General features: G+C 40.7%; 1 protein-coding gene across 1 annotated transcript in view; it reads right to left on the bottom strand.

The window, feature by feature from the left end:
- The window catches only part of slc6a3 (solute carrier family 6 member 3), a 109636-nt gene that overhangs the window by 74244 nt on the left and 22359 nt on the right, over positions 1–13033 (bottom strand). Inside the window, exon 6 of the mRNA XM_072574938.1 lies at positions 7603–7737. Coding sequence (XP_072431039.1) covers positions 7603–7737 — 135 coding nt within the window. The remainder of the gene's footprint in view (positions 1–7602; positions 7738–13033) is intronic.

Raw genomic sequence — 13033 nt, 5'->3', positions numbered from 1 at the left:
ATGGGGGACTTTAACTTTCCTGATATTGATTGGGAAAGCTATAGCTCAAGTTCGTTAGATGGGTCAGTGTTTGTCCAATGTGTGCAGGAGAGTTTCCTGACACAATATGTAGATAAGCCAACAAGAGGTGAGGCCATACTGGATTTGGTTCTGGGTAACGAACCAGGCCAGGTATTAGAACTAGAGGTAGGTGAGCACTTTGGGGACAGTGACCACAATTCGGTGATTTTTACTCTAGTGATGGAGAGGGATAAGTGTGTACTACAGGGCAAGAGTTATAGCTGGGGTCAGGGAAATTATGATGCGGTGAGGCATGACTTAGGATGTGTGGATTGGAAAAGTAGATTCCAAGGCAAGAGCGTAATTGATATGTGGAACTTGTTCAAGGAGCAACTATTCAGTGTCCTTGATAAGTATGTACCTATCAGGCAGGGAGGAAAGGGTCGTGTGAGGGAGCCGTGGTTTAATAAGGAATTGGAATCCCTTGTTAAATGGAAGAGGGCGGCCTTTGTAAAGATGAGGCGTGAAGGTTCAATAGGGGCGATTGAGAGTTATAAGGTAGCCCAGAAGGACCTGAAGAGAGAGCTAAGAGCAGCAAGGAGGGGACATGAAAGGTCCTTAGTTGGTAGGATTAGGGAAAACCCTAAGGCTTTCTATAGGTATGTTAGGAATAAAAGAATGACTAGGGTAGGAATAGGTCCAATCAAGGATAGTAATGGGAAGTTGCGTGTGGAGGCTGAAGAGATTGGGGAGGCACTGAATGAATACTTTTCGTCAGTATTCACTCAGGAACAGGACATTGTTGTCGATATGAATACTGAGGCACGAATAAGTAGAATGGATGGCTTTGAGATATGTAGAGAAGAGGTGTTGGAAATTCTGGCAAGGGTGAAAATAGATAAGTCCCCTGGGCCTGATGGCATTTATCCTAGGATTCTCTGGGAAGCAAGGGAGGAGATTGCAGAGCCATTGGCCTTGATTTTTGTGTCCTCTTTGTCTACAGGAGTAGTGCCGGAGGACTGGAGGCTAGCAAACGTGGTTCCCTTGTTCAAGAAGGGGAGTAGGGATAATCCTAGTAACGATAGGCCAGTGAGTCTCTCTTCTGTTGTGGGCAAAGTCTTAGAGAGAATTGTAAGGGATAGGATTTATGCACATCTGGATAAGAATAATGTGATCAAGGATAGTCAGCATGGTTTTGTGAAGGGCAGGTCGTGCCTCACAAACCTTATTGAATTCTTTGAGAAGGTGACTAAGGAGGTAGATGAGGGGAAAGCGGTAGATGTGGTATATATGGATTTTAGTAAGGCGTTTGATAAGGTCCCCCATGGTAGGCTACTGCAGAAAATACAGAGATATGGCATTGAGGGTGAGTTGGAGGTTTGGATTAGGAATTGGCTGGCTGGAAGAAGACAGAGGGTAGTAGTTGATGGCAAAGGTTCATCTTGGAGTGCCGTCACTAGCGGTGTTCCGCAAGGATCTGTTTTGGGACCATTGCTGTTTGTCATTTTTATAAATGACCTGGAGGAACGGTTAGAAGGTTGGGTGAGCAAGTTTGTGGATGATACGAAAGTCGGAGGAGTTGTAGACAGTGAGGAAGGATGTGGCAGGTTACAGCGGGATATAGAGAAGCTGCAGAGCTGGGCAGAAAGGTGGCAAATGGAATTCAATGTAGCTAAGTGTGAGGTGATTCACTTTGGTAAGAGTAACAAAAAGATGGGGTACTGGGCTAATGGTTGGATACTTGGTCGTGTGGAAGAGCAGAGGGATCTTGGTGTCCATGTACACAGATCTCTGAAAGTTGCCACCCAGGTAAATAGTGCAGTGAAGAAGGCATATGGCGTACTGGCTTTTATTGGTAGAGGAATTGAGTTCCGGAGTCCTGAGGTCATGCTGCAGTTGTACAAGACTCTGGTGCGGCCGCATCTGGAATATTGTGTGCAGTTTTGGTCGCCATACTATAGGAAGGATGTGGAGGCACTGGAACGGGTGCAGAGGAAGTTTACCAGGATGTTGCCTGGTATGGTAGGAAGATCCTATGAGGAAAGGCTGAGGCACTTGGGGTTGTTTTCATTGGAGAAAAGAAGGTTTAGGGGTGACTTGATAGAGGTGTACAAGATGATTAGGGGGTTAGATAGGGTTGACAGTGAGAACCTTTTTCCACGTATGGAGTCAGCTATTACAAGGGGGCATAGCTTTAAATTAAGGGGGGGTAGATATAGGACTGATGTTAGGGGTAGGTTCTTCACTCAGCGAGTCGTAAGTTCATGGAATGCCCTGCCAGTAGCAGTGGTGGACTCTCCCTCTTTATGGGTATTTAAGCGGGCATTGGATAGGTATATGGAGGATAGTGGGTTAGTGTAGGTTAGGTGGGCTTGGATCGGCGCAACATCGAGGGCCGAAGGGCCTGTACTGCGCTGTATACTTCTATGTTCTATGTTCTATGTAGACAGTAGTTAGCACTGCTGTCTCACAGTGCCAAGGACCCAGGTTTGATTCCAGCCTCGGGCAACTGTCTGTGTGGAGTTTGCACATTCTCCCCATGTCTACGTGGGTTTCCTCTGGGTGCTCTGGTTTCTTCCCACAGTTCAAAGATATGTAGGTCAGGTGAATTGGCCATGCAAAATTGCCCATAGTGTTAGATGCATTAGTCAGAGGGAAATGGGTCTGGGTGGGTTCTTTGGAGGTTCGGTGTGGACTTGTTGGGCTGAAGGGCCTGTTTCCACATTGTAGGGAATCTAATCTAATCTAATCTAAACTAGGATCAAATGAATCTCTTGAAGCATAGGGGCATTCTTAAGAGGGAAATCAGGACAGCAAAGAGGGGATATGAAAATGCCTTGGCAGGTAATGTTAAAGATTCTACAATAGAGGTCTATAAAATCATGAGGGACATGGATATGATAAATAGACAAGGTCTTTTCCCCGGGGTGAGGGTGTCCAAAACTAGAGGGCACAGGTTTAAGGTGAAAGGGGAAAGATTTAAAAGGGACCTAAGGGCAACTTTGTTATGCAGAGGTTGGTGCCTGTATGGAATAAGCTGCCAGAGAAAGTGGCGGAGCCTGATACAATTACAAAACTTGAAAGGCATCTGGATGTGTATATGATTAGGAAGGGTTTAGAGAGATATGAGCCATATGCTGGCAAATGGAACTAGATTAATTTAGTATATCTGGTTGGCATGGATGAGTTAGACTGAAGGGTCAATTTCCTTGCTGCACATCTCCATGACTCTATGAGTCTAAGGACATTAAGAGGAAAACAGCAACTGAAGAGAGAATAGGCCCCATTAAAGATCTATGAGATCCTCTAAGAGTTGAACCTCAGGTGATAGGTGACATTCCAAATGAATTTTTACTGAGCAGAAAGAAATGTAGGCTAGAGAATGCCGGGTAATAAATATTGATGTATTGAAAACAGTTCCCATTACAGAAAAGGAAGTGCAGGAGGTCTTAGAAAACATACGGTGCATAAATCTCCAGGGCCTGATCAAGTGTATCCCAGGACATTGTAGGAAGTTAGGGAAGAAATTCAAGGGCTTCAAGCAGAAATATTTCTATCATTTATAACCACGCTGAAGTGCCAAAGGACTAGAGAGTGGCTAATGTTGTGCCTTTATTTAAGAAAGGTTATAAGAAGCAGCCTGGGAACTATAAACCTGTGAGACTGACATTGTTAGTGGGAATGTTGTTAGAGGTGATTCTGAAAGATAGGATTTGCATGCATTTGGAGTGGCAAGGATTGATTATGAACAGTCAGCATGGTATTTTGTGAAGAAAGCATGTCTCACAAATGTGATTGAGTTTTTGAGGAAGTAACCAAAAAGATTGATGAGGGCAGAGCAGTAGACATTGTTTACATGGACTTTAGTAAAGCCTTTGACAAGGTAGACAAATGAGTAAAGTTAGATTGCATGGGATTCAAGGTGAGCTTGCCAATCAGATACAATATTGGTTTGATGGTAGGTGACAGAGAGTGGTGGTGGAGGGTTGTTTTTCGGACTGGAGGCCTATGACCAGCGGTGTTCCACAGGGATTGCTACAGGTTCCACTTTTGTTTGGATGAGAATATAGGAGGCACAGTTATTAAGTTTGCAAATGACACCAAAATTGGTGGTATAGTGGACAGTGAAGAAGGTTATCTTAGATCACAAAGAGATCTTGAACGATATGATCAAGGGCTGAGGAGTAGTAGGTGCAGTTTAATTTGGATAAATGCGAGGTGTTACATTTTGGTAAAACAAACAAGGGCAGGACTCATACAATTAATGGTAGGGCATTGGGTAGTGTTGTAGAACAGAGAGACCAAGGGGTTTGGATACATACTTCTTTCAAATTTGCTTCAAAAGTAGATGGGGGATTAAAAAGTCATTTAACATGCTTGCCTTCATTGCTCAGACCTTGGAGTGTCGGAGTTGGAAGTCACATTGAAGTTGTACAGAATGTTGGTGTAGTACTACGTGCAGTTCTGGTAGCCCTGCTGTAGGAAGGATATTATTAAATTGGAGAGGGTTCGGAATTGATTTACCAGGATGTTACAGGGAATGGAGGCATTTGAGTTATAAAAACAGGTTGGATTGGCCTGGACTTTTTTCACTGGAGCATAGGAGGTTGAGGGATGACCTTATATAAGTTTATACATCATGAGAGGCATAGATAAGGTAAATAGCAAAGGTATTTTCCCTAAAGTGGGAGAGTTCAAAATTAGGGGGCTAACTTTTAAAGTGAGAGGAGGATATTTTATTAAGAACATGGGGGGGCAATTGTTTTACACAGAGCATGGTTCGTGTGTAGAATGAACTGGCAGAGGAAGTGGTGGATGCTGGTACAGTTATATAAATCTCTTTCAAATGTTGTAAGTACATGAATAGGAAAGGTTTGGAGGGATATGAGCCAAAAATAGGTAAGTGGCATTAGTTTAGTTTGGGCACATGTTTGGTGTGGACTAGTTGGACTGAAGGGTCTATTTCCATGTTGTATGACTCTGTGACTCTATCAAACAGCGGACTATCACAGAATGAAGGCAACATGAACATGGGTCCAAGATAGGGACACAGAAAATAGGAGGAGAGTCGGCCATTCAGCTCTTAGAGCCAACTCTGTCACTCAGTATGACTGTGACTAATCAATTCAGCTCAGTAGCCCATTCCTGATTTCTCACCATACCCTGATCCTTTTAGGCCAAAGAACCTTCTCGAAAATGTTCAATGATGTGGTCTCAAACATTTCCTGTGACAAAAGATTCCACAAAGTCACCATTCTCTGGATGAAGAAATTTCTCAAACCGCAGTCCTAAATAGCCTGCACAAATGTGACCCTTAGTTCTGGACTCACTGGTCATCAGGAACATCTTTCCTATATTTACCCTTTCTCGTCCTGTTAGACTTTTTAGGCTTCTATGAGATTACCTCTGATATTTCTAAACTCCAGTTAAAGTAGTCCTAACTGATCAAGTCTCACTTCTTACATCAGTCCTGCCATCCCATAAATCAGTGTATTGCACTCCTGCCATAACCCAGCATCATTCCTCAGATAGAGTTCAAAACTGCATACAATATCCCAGGTATGGAATGAACAAGGCCCTGCAGAATCTCAGCAAGACATCCTGCTCCTGTAAACAAATGCTCTCATTATGAAGGCCAACATATCCTTTGCCTTCTTCTCCTGATGCACCTGCATGTTTACTTTCAACAACTGGTGTACAAGACACTGGGCACTGACCTGACTTACAAGATGTGCTGTATTGGGGTGTATCCAAACTGGATACAAAGAGAGTAGAATCTCTTCCAGTCAGGAGAAATCTTAGAGTTAACGTACAGTATCTATAAAGTGAGACCTGGGCAGTCAGTGGCACACAGCAACTTAGTGTAATTGTAATCAAGCTGATAACTGCCTGTTTTTTCCTAGCATGAGAGAATTACATGTATTCAGCTTCTTTGGAACACAAAGCCTTAGTGCTACAGTGACAAATAATTGAGAAAGGGTGCAAGTGTTGCCTGTTCTGATCTGGAAGGGAATAAACAAAAAAGCATGTACCCATAGTTCTCTGAAAGTGCAACTGTTGCAAATAAGAGCTAGAAAATGTCAGTATGGATATCCTTGTTAAAAGGGATATGCTTGAAACACCACTCTTTGCTGAGATGGAGATGGGATAATTGCTCCCTGAATAGTCGATCATAGAGTAGAATCACAGAATCCCTATAGTGTGGAAACAGGCCCTTAAGCCCAATAAGTCCACACCAACCCTCCGAACAGTATCCCACCCAGACCCAATCCCCTAAATTTCCCTGACTAATGCCTCAACACTACACATCCTTGAACACTATGGGCAATTTAGCACGGTCAATTTACCTAACTGCACATCTTTCGATTGCGGGAGGAAACCAGAACACCCAGAGAAAGCCCACACAGACACTGGGAGAACGTGCAAACTCCACACAGACAGTCACCCGTGGGTGGAATTGAATTTGAGTCCCTGACGCTGTGAGGCAGCAGTGCTAACGACTGAGCCCTAGGTGTACACAATCTCCTGCTTAGAGATATTTACCTCTCCTTCCATAAACTTGACTTGCTCTGAGTTTGTGCTCTCCCTTTTGCCTGAAATGTTAAAATCCAAAGTAAATGCATTACAAGTGCACACATGACTGGGAGCGACTAGAACCAAGTGTTTCGCTGTATGCTGCATACTCCCTGCAGAATCACATGTAGTCATGAATTGCAGAAACCACCAGTCACTTCTGCAATCGCAGCAATGCCAGTTGGAAGTAGTTAGCAACAAACACAAAAGTGATTGATGATTTTTTAATACCGATAGTGGAGTGAGGCTCCTGCTGCACATATTTAGCTGTGTGATGTTAAGAGAAGATATTAGCTGAGCACTAAGTTCCAAAATGGCGGTTCTAGTGTCAAATCAGCTATATGCTGATTAAATCCATGATTTCCCAACTCTGCAAGCACCTAATGGAGATTCCCAGCACATGAGTTAATGCTATCATCAAAATGACCTCTGGTTTGTTTCATACCAGAATTTTCAAGAAGAGGACATCATTTTGCATGACATCCGTGATGAAACAGAAAAGGCTTTAAGGTGCCTAATTTTGCAACTCCTAGTGCTTAATATATAAATTGATACTATGAACAAATGGTTAAATATTGCAAGAAAAATTATAAACAGAGGATGATCCAGAGCAAAATCCTGTGAATTGCCATGAATACTGTTAGATAGAAACAATTTAATGTAGCATATAGTCGGTTTACAGTCACATCAAAATAAAATACATTTAGAATAATTTTATTCGAAAGACAAACTCAATGGTAACTTGACAGAAATGTTAACTTGTCTGCTGACACTATAAATGCTGTGTACTTCCAGCTGTTTCTGTTATTGTTTCCTCTGCACTTACCATATTTTACTTGTTTTCTAATTGTTTTCTCTTTCATCAAACAGATTGTTAAAATGTACATATAGCTAAGTTTTGGCACTTTAATATTATATAGGTTTATTGTAATATACACAATAAATTATGTACATCCATTTTTAAAGATCAATGCAAAAATTGTAACTGTACATCATAAAAATATTAAGACATTGGTCCTAAAAACTTACTGAGGCTTTACGGAGGCGTAAGAAGTCAACGCTGAGATATGCTTTGATTCCATCAATTGCTCCAGGGAGAGTAACTCCACGAAGCAGTAAGATTGTAAGAACCACATATGGCATAGTGGCAGTAATCCAGACAACCTGTTATGTATTAATGAAAAACAATGGCTTTTTAATATTTTTTGCACACTTTATTGATTTTCATTAAGCTGAGTTTTATACATATTGAAGCTGCAAAATATTTAAAGCAGGGGTAAATTCAATACCAGTATTAGATTAATTATTCCTTCAATAGATAAGCACAAAACACTCAAACATTTATACGTAATGGATGTAGGTTTGCTCGCTGAGCTGGAAGGTTCATTTTCAGACGTTTTGTCACCATACTAGGTAACATCTTCAGTGAGCTTCCGGACATAGCCGGCTTTGTCCGGAGGCTTACTGAAGATGTTACCTAGTATGGTGGTGAAACTTCTGAAAATGAATGTTCCAGCTCAACGAGCAAACCTACATCCAGAACCACAACCTGAGCTAATTTATGAGTAATTTTACAAGTGTAAGTAAAGATACTGAATATGATCATAGGTATAATCAAAATGGCCAACTCTGTACCTAAGTATAGCATGATTTCTGCAATTTCTATAATTTCATTTCCCATGTCACACATATATAAAAATAATATTTAGTGGTGGCAAAATAATTTCAGAATTAGTTTATACATGCACAGAGTCTCACAAAGGGTGCATACTAAGTTGTACATTTGGTGTCTACTCTTTTCTTCTTTCTTCCCATGCCCTGAGTTCAAATGCAACCTACCCTGAAATAAAATGAATGATTGTCAAGCCGCTAGTGCCTTTTGGCAGCTCCTAAACAGACAAATTCTGGTGAACTTGCTGAACTGGCAACAGTCGAAAGATAAGTCTTTGGATAATTTTGCTCACCCTGGGCTTTGGCAGAACAACTTTTAAAGAGAGTGTATTTTTCTTCAGTCAACAGGAAGTGATATAGAGTTGGCAGGATTAGAATCTGTGTGTATAGAGAGGAGGTATCGCAACTGAAAGTAATGGGAATTTTGTTGAGGCTTTCTGGCGAGGATGTGGAGAAAAAAATAGATCAGGAGATCGAAAAAGCATGTAAGAATGTCACTATTAGAATAATAATGGAGGAATTCAATATGCAGTGGACTCGGAAAATCATTTGCAAGTGGATCTCAAGAAAAAGAATTTGTGAAATGTCTATGAGGTAGTTTTTTGGAGCAGCTTATGGTAGAGCCCACTGGGGCACAGGCAGTTCTGGATTTGGTCATGTGTAATGAGTAGACTCGATTAGGGAGTTTAAGGTGAAGGAATCCTGAGGGAGGAGTAACTATAATATGGTAGAATTCACACTGTTGTTTGAGGGAGAAGATGGAATCAAATGTAACTGTACTTTACAATCAAGTAAAAATAACTACAAAGACATGAGGAACTAGCTGGTCAGAGTTGATAAGAAAGGGAGCTCAGGAGGAAGGACAGTGGAGCAGCAATGGCACGAGTTTCTGGGGGTAATTTGGGAGACAAATTAGAAATTTATCTCCAGGACAAAGAAACATACTAAGGGGAGGATGAGGCAACTGTGTTGATAAAGGAAGTCAGGGACAGATTAAAAACTAAAGTAAAAGCTTACAGTGCGGCAAAAATTTGTGGGAAGCCAAAGGATTAGGAAGCCTTTGAAAACTAGGAGAGGACAACTTAAAGAAAACAATGAGAAGCGAGAGATGAAGAAATAGGAGTGTAAGCTAGCTAGTAATATAAATGAAGATTGCAAGACCTTTTAGATATCTGAAAGGTAAGAGAGAGGCAAGACATTGGACCACTGGAAAAATGAGGCTGGAGAAGTAGTAAAGGTGAACAAAGAAATGGCAGAGTAAGTGAATAGGTACTTTGCTTCAGTTTTCACAATGAAAGACACCAGTAGCATATCAGAACTTCAGGAGAGCCGGGGGCAGAGGTAAGTGTGGTGGCCATCACTAAGGAGAAAGTGCTAGGGAAGCTGAAGAGTTTGAAGGTGGATAAATCACCCAGATCAATGGGACTACACATCACAGTCTTCTGAATTAGATCGCTGAAGAGATGGTAGGGGTATTGATGGTGATCTTTCAGGAATCACTGATGTCAGGAGGATCCCAAAGAACTGAATATAATATTCCTGTTTAAGGGAGGGAGGCAGAAGATAGGAAGCTGATAAGCTGGGTAGCCTAATCTCAATTATTGGCAAAATTTGAAAGTCTATTATTAAAAATGACATTGCAGAGCACTTGGAAGTGTATAGTAAAATATGGCTGAGTCAGCATGGCTTTGTCAAGGGGAGACCATGCCTGATAAATCTATTAGAATCGTTTGAGGAGGTAACAAGCAAGTTAGATAAAGGAAAGCCAGTGGATGTGATTTCTTTGAATTTCCAAAAGGCCTTTGACAAGGTGCTCCACAGGAGACTGCTAAATAAGATAAAAGCCTTGGTGTTTGGGTAAGGTACTTGCATGGGTAGAGGATTGGCTGACTGACAGAAGGCAGAGAGTAGGATAATAGAGTCTTTTCCAGGATGGCAGCTGATGACTAGTGGAGTTCTGCAGGAGTCAAGTGTTGGGACCACAACTATTCACGTTATACATCAGCAATCTGGATAAAGAAATTGGGAGCATTGTCATTGTCAACTGATGACACAAAGATAGGTGGGGGGACAGATAGTGTTGAGGAAGTCAGAAGGCTGTTGAATGAATTAGACAAGCTAGAAGAGAGAACAAAGAAGTGGCAGTTGCAAACACAATTTGGATATGTCGTGTTTTGCACTTTGTTAGGAAGAATCGAGGCATAGACGATTTTCTAAAAGGGAAAGGCTTCAGAAATCTGAAGCACAATGAACTTGGAAGTCCTAGTTCAGGATTATTTTAAGATTAACATGCAGGTTCAGTTGGTAATTAGGAAGGCAAATGCAATGTTAGCATTCATTTTAAGAGGACTAGGATACAAGAGCAGAGATATACAGCTGAGGTTGTATAATTAGACCACATTTGGAATATTGTGAGCTGTTTTGGGTCTCATTTCTAAGGAAGAATATGCTAGCATTTGAGAGAGTCATGAGGGGGTTTACAAGAATGATCCCAGGAATGAAGGGTTTGTCATAGGAGGAGCAGTTGAAGACTCTGCAGCTGTGCTTGATGGCATTTAGAAGGATGAGGGGGCGATCTAATTGGAAATAACAGAATACTGAATGGCATGGTTAAAGTGGACACAGAGAAGATGTTTCCACTAATAAAAGAGGCTAGAACCCTACGGCCCAGCTTCAGAATGAATGTATAGCCCTTTTGAACTAAGACGAGGAGGAATTTCTTCAGCCAGAGTGTGGTGAGTCTGTGGAACTCATTGCCATAGAGTCTGTGGAGGTCATGTCATTGAGTGTATTTAAGACAGAAATGGAAATTCAAAGAAATCACATCCACTGGCTTTCCTTTGTCTAACTTGCTTGTTACCTCCCCAAAGAAGACCAAGAGTAATGGGAAGAAGGCAGAAGAATGGGGTTAAAAAACACATCAATCAGAATAGAATGGTGGAGAACGTTGGCCCAAATGGCTTAATTCTGCTCCTATATCTTATTGCATATGGTTAGCTTTTTGGTACTGGCTACAAAACAGAGGGAAGCAGACTCATGCTCTGTTCTACTTTGCAATGTCCAATTTCTGAGCAGGAGGTAAAAATAAGCACTTGTCCCTTTGTTAAGGCTGTAAAGCCTGTTTTAGATGGCAGGCAGGGATACCTGAGAAATGGTCTAACATCGCATCAGCTCAAATATGTTAAAGCATCCTTTGAGCAAGGGGTGTCAACATCCAATATTTTCAAATTTATGCAGAAACAAAATACTGCAGATGCTGGAAATTTGAAATAAAAACAATATTGGAGAAACTTAGCAGGTCAGGCCAGCATCTGTGGAGAGAAAAACAGAATTAATATTTCAGATTAGTGACCTTGAAAGGTCAATAGGCATGAAACATTGACCCGGTTTTCCTCTTCACAAATGCTGCTTGACCTATTGTGTATTTCCAGCATTTCCTGTTTTTATTTTTGAGATTATTATTCATAAAATGGGTCAGATGAGATACTGGTTTTAATCGAATTATGTTGAGATGGCCCTATATATTTAAAAAAGTGGATCATATCCAGTAAATGGCGGGTTTAATTTATGGCCTTACAGACCAACTGCCTTAATAGGTTAAGCCATTGGCTTTCAGTCCACATACTGAACTAAAGAAGAGGGAAGTTCTTCATTCAGTCCAAGAAAGCTATATTCAGCATAAAATGGGAAATAGGATGGCACTAAAATCTTCTTAAGTTAGACAGTTAGAAACAAATAAAAAATTGATTAGAAAAGTGAACATTTAATCTTATAACAGAGACAATATGGTGTCTTATATTATTTTCTTTGTTTTGAGGAGGGAGTTTGAAATTTCGTTAAAATGTTGAGATTAAGTATAAATGTACTGTACATGATCACGCATTAAAAATAGTTAATGTTCAGCTTCATCTCAATAAGTGACATCTCAATGTGATTTTCGGTGTAATTATCGCATCCAAAACAGGCATCATGGGTTTCATTGTTCCTCTTTGGGTCATGCCACCCTATAACAAGGTTCTGGATAACCTGATCCAAGAGCAAAACAAATCATCTTTCAAATAGCAAAGCAGGAAGTCAAGGACAGAATTCAATACCACTAACTCTTACTGATCAACATATCTTAACATATCCTATTCTGAGAAGCAATCCCAAAGTTAGTCTAGGCTAATATTAATTACATTAATACCATTAATTTTTCACTTGTTAAAGATAGCAATCTTTATTCTGGCAAACAATGAAGACTTGTCTAATTTTGATTGAACTTTGTTAAAAATCAGAGAAAATGCCTCTGAGCTGGATTCCAGCCCTCATGGTAAAAACAAATATTAAGACTGCTGACTTTGTACTTTAACTAAATAGTTTTGATTATTTAAATAAAAACCATGATGGTTTTTATTTTGAAATGAAATGTATACAGGTTAAAAGAGACCAAAAAAGAGAAAATGCTGGAAAATCTCAGCAGGTCTGGCAGCATCTGTAAGGAGAGAAAAGAGCTGACATTTCGAGTCTAACTGACCCTTTGTCAAAATTTTTTCTCAGTTTGTCTTGTGCTGATATAACTACTTTCCTACATTTGATTTTAGTTTTACATTTATATCGGATTGTTGGGTGCTACTCAATGATGTTAGAATATAAGATAATAATAAATAGGGCCTGTTGTGGCACAGTGATAGTGGCCCTACCTCTGATCCAGGAGGCCTGGGTTCAAGCTCATCCTGCTCCAGATGTGTGTAATAACATTTCTAAACAGCTGAATTAGAAATATCTGTAAGAGAATAGCGGGAATCAC

Source organism: Chiloscyllium punctatum, chromosome 8 (genome assembly GCF_047496795.1).
Source record: "Chiloscyllium punctatum isolate Juve2018m chromosome 8, sChiPun1.3, whole genome shotgun sequence".
Classification (NCBI taxonomy): domain Eukaryota; kingdom Metazoa; phylum Chordata; class Chondrichthyes; order Orectolobiformes; family Hemiscylliidae; genus Chiloscyllium; species Chiloscyllium punctatum.
Note: the sequence above shows the minus strand (reverse complement) of the source record. Positions and strands in the feature narration are given on the sequence as shown.